The 7,636-nt window shown below is 41.5% G+C and overlaps 1 protein-coding gene across 1 annotated transcript in view; it reads right to left on the bottom strand.

The window, feature by feature from the left end:
• Positions 1 to 350: 350 nt before the first annotated feature.
• ZNF622 (zinc finger protein 622) overlaps positions 351 to 7,636 on the bottom strand; it is a 15,256-nt gene continuing 7,970 nt past the window's right edge. Inside the window, exons 5-6 of the mRNA XM_012642790.1 lie at positions 2,100 to 2,243; positions 351 to 623 (exon numbers count right to left, since the gene is read on the bottom strand). Coding sequence (XP_012498244.1) covers positions 496 to 623; positions 2,100 to 2,243 — 272 coding nt within the window. The 3' untranslated portion in view covers positions 351 to 495. The remainder of the gene's footprint in view (positions 624 to 2,099; positions 2,244 to 7,636) is intronic.

A 7,636-nucleotide genomic window follows, 5' to 3' on the forward strand; every position in this document is an offset into this window, starting at 1 on the left:
ATGCTCTTTGTCTGGATTTAATGAAAGTGCTTAGACACATTCACCACCTCCTGGGCCACAACACATTCAACAAGTGACATTCAACTTTGCTCCTATATAAGCCTCAAAGCCCCTCACATAGGTCCCAGTGCTGTGGCATGGTGAGTTGTTCCAAAAATTAAACTAAGTTTGAAGCAGATAAGTCATTCCTGAGTTTCCCACGTTATTCTGACAGCCATAAATCATTCAAAAGCTGAGGCAATGGAGCAACTGCCAAGCAGCAGTGCAGGGCCCAGGTCCAGTAGACAGACCACTCACTTTGTGAAAACATAACCTTTAAACACTGTTCCAAATGACATTTGAGGACCAGCATGATTCTGACTTTTATTATTAGGTCAGAACGAATGGAGGAGCAGCAAAAGGGCCCATCATACAATCTGGCCTTCACTGGCACTTGCCTTCCTCAGGCAAGGAGGAAACTGGAGCAGGAGGTTGATCACTCAGTGCCGCAGACTCTCAGAATCTCACTTGGACCCTAAAGTGCATCTGCTTGGTGGCATTATTCTTCATTCCTGTCTTCAGCATCCACTTTGATTTCATCCTTTGGACATACTGCATGTCTCGTTCTCGCATAAGAGCCGCTCCTGTGGTTGCAAGGGGGTTAAGAAATGAGGGAAAAGTCTGTTATTTGAGATCAGAGAAAACCCAATCTTGGCGGAGAATCTAAAAGTTAGCATGAAGTAACTGGGTTCTTATATTTTAAAGAGTTGCTAACATGGGGTCTTTAAGAAATGGGCCTCAGGGATCTCTGTGCCTATCAGAATTGCATACCAGAACTTTTGTATATGTACATTTTTCTGAGGAGCAAATCTTTAGTTTTTATCATCTGGAAGTCTGTAAGCCCAAAAGGTGAAGCCCAATTGATCTAAGAGGACAGAGAAAGGCAGAAACTATAAATCGAGTCAGACAATAATTCCTGACAAGAGTAAGATGAAGTCAGTCTCTGCCAGATTCAAGTGGCCAACAAGTAGCCAGAGTGAAGAAAACCACACATCAACAGTGGCATTTAAAACGGATTTTAGTCACCCAGAGCTTCCCAGGCCATCAGAAGGCAGCTCCCTCTTAACGCTCTCCACAGTCCTCTGGTTGGATGGATGTATTCCCTGAAGATCTAAGGACAACCAGCATCATAATACCATACAGATGAGGTTTCAAAGCTTGACAATTTCAGTGGCCTACTTTACTCTTCTGACTCTAAGTTGTCTATGGCTGCGGTCCCCAACCTCTGGGCCGCGGACCGGGCTGCCACCCCCAACCCCACCTCCTTGGAAAAATTGTCTTCCTTGAAACTTAGGAAGCGGGGGAGGCACTGCTTGCGAAGCTTCATCTGTATTTACAGCTGCTGCCCCTCTCCATCGCTGGCATCTTCACCTCCTGAGCTCCGCCTCCTCTCCCAACCTCCCCCACCCCAGTTCTATGGAAAAACTGTCTTTCATGAAACCAGTCCCTGGTGCCAAAAAGCTTGGGGACTGCTGGTCTATGGGAAAATTAGAAAAAAGGGGACTGATAGCTAACCTTTACCACATGCATGCACCTATCACACATGCATGATATTCAACCCACTTGTGTCTAAGAGGTGGGTCCTATCATTACATCTCCATTTTATAAATGAGGAAACGGAAGCTTAGATTAATTAAATTACTCACGCCCACTGTATAAGAACCTGTAAGTATGTCATATGAGTCATGTTTGATTCCACAGCTCAAGCTATTAACCACTAGGATTCTATTTAACTCCTCTATGTAGCCTCCAGGATAATTTCAACCTTTGATGATTATTAAATAAAAATTCTTTTTGTAACTATTACCTTCTGAAAAAGTTAATGGTATATATAAAGTTAGTGTGCCAGAAATATGAAAATTAACTCATGGAGCTTTGGGCTTATTGCCATAAATGCATCATATCAAGTGGTAATGAAAGCCCCTGGTGCCAAGAGGCTAAGTTTCCCCTAGAGAGGATCCACAAAGACAACGTAAATGGAAATGACTTCCCCCAAGCCCCTTCGAGAAATACAAGTCCTTATGCCAAGTACAAGTCTGTAGCTGTAAACATCAACGTACCCGTGCTGCCTGTCCATCCCAGGGCTCTGTACTGCTGAAGTACACGGCCCACAGCCTTCCGGTTTTTAGCAACTGCCACAGCTCTTGACAAGCCAAATCGCTGTTTGTAGTATCTCATCAAGGAACGATGACCCACTCTGGCACCTGTTTTTCAAAAGAGCAATATTTAAACCACTGAGTTGGATAGTTTTTTCAAGGCAGAGCTATAAAGCCAGGGCTTTTCAAATCAGATCTTTAAGTGTATCTAGAGGGAAATGGATATGCCCGAAGAAACAGTGCTCTACCTACTAAAGAAAGATGAAACAGCATATAAAATGAAAATGAAAAGGTGAAAGAAAGCCCGAAAGAAAAAGAAAACCAAAGAATAGACAGATTTTTTAAAAAGAGCAAAATGGCAAGTCACTGTTAAGTGAGAAATTCAGCATCTCGTACTTACGATATGCCTCCCCAGAAATTCACGTAGCAACCCCTATTAATAGGGCCCTAGGAGATAAGGGATTTTTAGCCTCTTTTTTTTTTTTTTTTTAATAGAAAGAAGATTAAACACAGAGGACAGTCCTGACGTTTAGGTCTACAAGCCACAGTCAGGGTCTAAAATAGAAATCAATCCACCCTTCCTTTCCTTAAATTCTCTATTGCAGTGATTCTCCAATGTGGGTGGATTTTACCCCACAAGGAATATTTTTGGCACTGAGTAGAGGCATTTTGGTGATTGTGACTAGAGGGGTACTACTGGCATCTAGTGGGTGGAGGCCAGAGATGCTACTAAACATCTTAAAATGCATAGGACAGCCCTCTACTACAAAGAATTATCTGGCCCAAAATGTCCATCGTGGCAAAGTTGAGAAACCCTGCTCTATTGCTTCCTAAATGATGGAAATCACCTGGTGAACTAGAATATAAAAAGATAACTAAGCTCAATTCTTTCTACAGCTTTTGCTTATTTAGAAGGATCTGGTAAAACTGTGAGTCAATCATGCTTTCAGAAATGAATTTCTAATTTTAATTTCCAACGTATTCTGACTTCATTACAATATATGATTGCATATATCGTTATCCCATAGGCCCATTATCAACTTGTAACATAGTGGGAAGAAAGAGACCCTGCACATTTCAAATAAAAAAACCTACGGGACAAAGGTATTGGCCATGAAAAGCTTTGGAACTTCTGTGGCCGGGCTAATAAAAACCCAAGATAAGTAAAGACATTTACTGGAAGAACAATTCAAGGTTCTTCTATAAGGCTGAGGCAAATCTGATATGTTAATCAAGGGGTGGCAAACTACAGCCAAAGGACCAAATCTGGCCAACAGGCTTATTTTCATTACTTTTATTGGAACACAGCCACGCCCATCCGTGTAGGTTTCACCTCTAGCTGCTTCTGTGCTACAACAGCAGAGGTGAGTAGCTGCTGCAGAGAAAGAACAGCGTGCACGAAGTCTAAACTACTGCCTCTCTGGCCTTTTCTAGGAAAAATGTCCCAACCCCTGTGTCTTAGCTTCACAGCAGAGGAACTGAGGGGGCAGGCCCCAGGGATGAATAACTCCAGGCTCCATCACAGTGGTGGCTCTCAAAAGGTGGTCCCCAAGCCCATGGCATCAGCATCACCTAAGAGCTGACTAAATATAAGCTATGCTTTCACAAAAATACTCACGAGGACATAAACAATCAAATACCTTCCCAGACAGACATAAACCTGTAGATATTTAGCAGCAACATACACACAAGGCATAAAGCAGCCATTTCCACTGAAAATTGAAAGGAAATATGGCCACAGAACCCTGTGTAGACTTTCCAGGAAAGTTTTACATTTACATACATAAAACCATTTCTTTCAGAACCTTTTGTGTAAAAAGACATGAATAGGATACTATAAATACTGTGGAGGGCTGTATTTGGTTTTAGGATCTGTCTAAACCTTTAATTTGTGTGAGAAAATGCTGTCAGGTTATTTTAAGTCCCCATACCTGGCAAGACACCTGGAAAATAATTTATTTGCTACATAGATATGGAAAAGTAGTTACTTTCAGTTGCTTATTTTGTTATCGAACTCAAGAAACGACAAATTCAATTCAAAGATACGGTCTTTGGATACCAGTATGGATAAAAACATGCTTCCCCGAACCTGACCGTTCTGGCAGCAGAAGAGTTAACAAAGCTCCTAGACCACGAGAAATAAGTGAGATGCAGCTGATGGATAAAAACACAAGCTTAAATGGGAGCTCTAGCAGGAAACTCCAGCATTGTTTACTGTGGTTTACAATATTAGGTCTGGATGCTCCAGGTCTGCAAGGATTATCCCCAAACCATGAAATGGTAATACTGGTCATTAGTACCTAATAAATCAATATATTCATAGTCTTCTGCAGCATTTGGAAATACATCTTACTGAAGGTTGGCCTTTTAAAACATCCTTGAAAGGGCTTCATGGCTCAATGCCAAGGTTTCTGACAGCTGACAGGAGAGAACAGAAAACAGTGTTTAGAGCTACTCCTGCCCTGTGTCAATGACGGTGACCACCTGACATTAGCACCAAGTATAATGTGCCAAGGACAGCTCAACTCGAAGGCCCTCATCAAGGAAAAATATTTTCTACAACAGTGTGACTGCCCAGTAGGTAAGGGATTGGTTATGTCCGAGTCATGGTGAAGCATACAGCCTGTCCACCTAGGTTTCACCTCAGCAGTGACTGCTTACAAAGCTGTCCACACCTTCTTAACAAACAGCTTTACAACTGATGACGTTACATACTGGAAAAGAAAGTGTCTCGAACAATAATTTTCCTAGGAAGATTAATTATGAATCTCTTGTGGATCTACCAGCAGTTTTGTCTGGCTTGTCAGCAGCTAACTGAATGGGTCTCTCACACCAACTTACTCCATATGAGCTGAAGAGCAATGAAGGAAAGGCAAGGAGCTGAGCCAGGCCACAGTCTTCACAATACATGCTCACAGTGCCCTCTACCGGATGCTTTTTGTCATTGGCTTTGGGATCATCGACTTGGGATTGTACCAAAGTCCATCCAATCTAAGTAACTAGATTTCAAGTATCAAAACTTCTGCTTTTGAAACCAGTTTAAAGCAGACTCCAAGTGTAGTTGATTAAATATCACTAAGCTCCATACATTAGAATCCTTTCCAAATTAGTTACAAGCTAATATCCATGCTATATAAAAGAACATAATCAAACAGGTTTCCGAATGGTAAATTTGTTCAGAGAAAAGTGATTCTATATGATGCTGCTATATTTTTATATAGTGTTTGTTCAGAGACCTCTCATTTTCTTGGGTCATTACATGCCCCGCTAACCGAGTATTGAGACACAGGTGCAAACCGATGGACTGTCATGTCTCATGGTAAACATGACTGGTTTTTAAAATCTGAGATGGTAAAAGTATGGCTGACATTAAAAGATGGAAGAACTTTCATAACAGTGGTAGATTTTTATTCCTCAGACATCTGTTTAGTTACCATTTAAACACATTCTATTCTAAGGTCTTGGTCATCTGTGATGATCCCAGAAAGCAGTGAATAATTTGGATTTGGATATTTTTATCAGTGGCTCTTAGTCTTCTCCAGTCTTCTAACTATGGTCTTTCCCCTGAAAAATGCACATGCCCACAGAAAAATACGTGCATAACCTAATTAAGAGCTCTTGCAATAAGACAGTTTCTGGCTGTTGGTTAGGTCTTTCCTGATTCTACCTAAAAGTACAATATTTTGCAGTACCCTCATACCAAACCTGTTACCTCACTACTTCCAAGTGTATGTGAAAGAGCTGTCCTGAGGTTATTGTCCAATCCTTTCAAATAACATGACTCAGTTATTACTGCAGGTCAGTAATTAGACCTGCAGCTGTGAGCAAGGCAACCCAGGCTTTAAAAAGAAGATAAAAATGGACCTTTGAGCTAATCGCAGGCCACTTTCTTCTTTGACTATGTGATATAGTGGCAAAGCAATCTTCTCCATGGACTTAAACGGGTACTGTAGGCAAATAAGATTCTAAACCTGAGAGCAACTCTGTTCTCTCCTTTCCTTTATTACACAGGCACAAGGGAATCGGCCGTGCTTGCCTTTTAAACGTTACCTCTACCTTCTCAGCCAACAAACATTTATCTGGCTCTTGTGTGTCTGAGACCCTGTACTAAGAAAAAAGAAGCAGTCTTTCTTCTCAAAAGTAATGGGGAAAGCCAGGCAAGCCAGCCAACGATCACGAAGGAAGTGAATGTGACAACAGGTAAGTCCTGGGAGCAGAGGAGATTGTCATCACCCAACACATGGACAGGAGAGGAGTCAGGAAGGCTTCCCGGAGTGTTGAACTCAAGTCAGTTGAGTGTTACGGAGGAGTAGGAATAACACAGAGGCAGCACACATGCCAAGGCCCAGAGAAGGAAAACTGCATGTGGGTGGGTAAAGGAATAGCACAAGACACCCAAGGGACCACAGCTAGAGAAACTAAAAGTCACCTTAAAGCAATGGCCCCCACTGAGGGAATTACAGAGGGTAAAGAAAATATACTGGGGCTTTAGAATGTTCTGGTGGCATGTGGAAACCAGACTGGAGATGGCCAGACAGGGAGCTGTAATGGTGATACAGACAAATGAACAAAGAGGGAATGAAAAAATATTCAAAAGACATTTAGGAGCTGCCAAATCATCTTGATGCTGGAGATGAAGAGAGTATCCTAAAAAGACACCTAGTTCTGACTTTGGCTAATGTTAGAACACTCAATCGCCAGAAGAAAATGTGTTTTCTACATAGCTGAGGAGTCTTTATTTTTTCAAGTTTCAAAAGCTTAAAGTACAGATGAAAACTTCTCTCAAATATACTGTATTTCTTACACAGGATATGCTCGTTATGCACATTTTTGTTATATAATGTGCCAAACAGATGCAAATGAAGCGAATATTATAGTGATCCTACTACATGTCAGACACTGCTTTACAAGGATTATCTCATTCAACTTATTTAAGGTCTGTTGTTATTTCAATCTACAGTTAGGAAGTGGAAGCTAATGAGACAACAGGCTAAACAAGCAATCCTGGAAAACAAGTCATTAAACATATTTCTGATGTTCTACATTCGTACTTTCACCAGAGAAGGACTAGAAGCGGTTTTCTGTGACTGTATTTAGGTTTGGCCACTGTGTATTGTATAGACCACCGTATCATTGCGTTGTAACTTTCTTACCACTGTAGGAAGAACTCCATCTTCAAAACAGGTTCTGCCCGCCCTTCCCTTCTACTGTCATACTCTAAAGCTGCTCTTGACCTCAAAGTGTTATTGTTCTGAGTTAATGACGGCCGTCTGTCCCCAAGCAGGGATATTCTATGTGGAAACCCCTACTAGAAGCTTGCTTCATTGTAGACATCTCCACTGGCAGGGTACTCTTGCCTGCACCATTACTGCAAATCTCCTGAGAAACTGTAGGGAAGTGGGGAAAAGGCTTCACTGACTAGGTATGTGATCTGGAGTAAGTTACTCAACCTCTCTAAGCTTTATATGTAAAATGAAGATGTTAAATCTAACTCACAGGTT

This window comes from Propithecus coquereli, unplaced genomic scaffold (genome assembly GCF_000956105.1).
Source record: "Propithecus coquereli isolate 6110/MARCELLA unplaced genomic scaffold, Pcoq_1.0 Scaffold100, whole genome shotgun sequence".
NCBI lineage: Eukaryota > Metazoa > Chordata > Mammalia > Primates > Indriidae > Propithecus > Propithecus coquereli.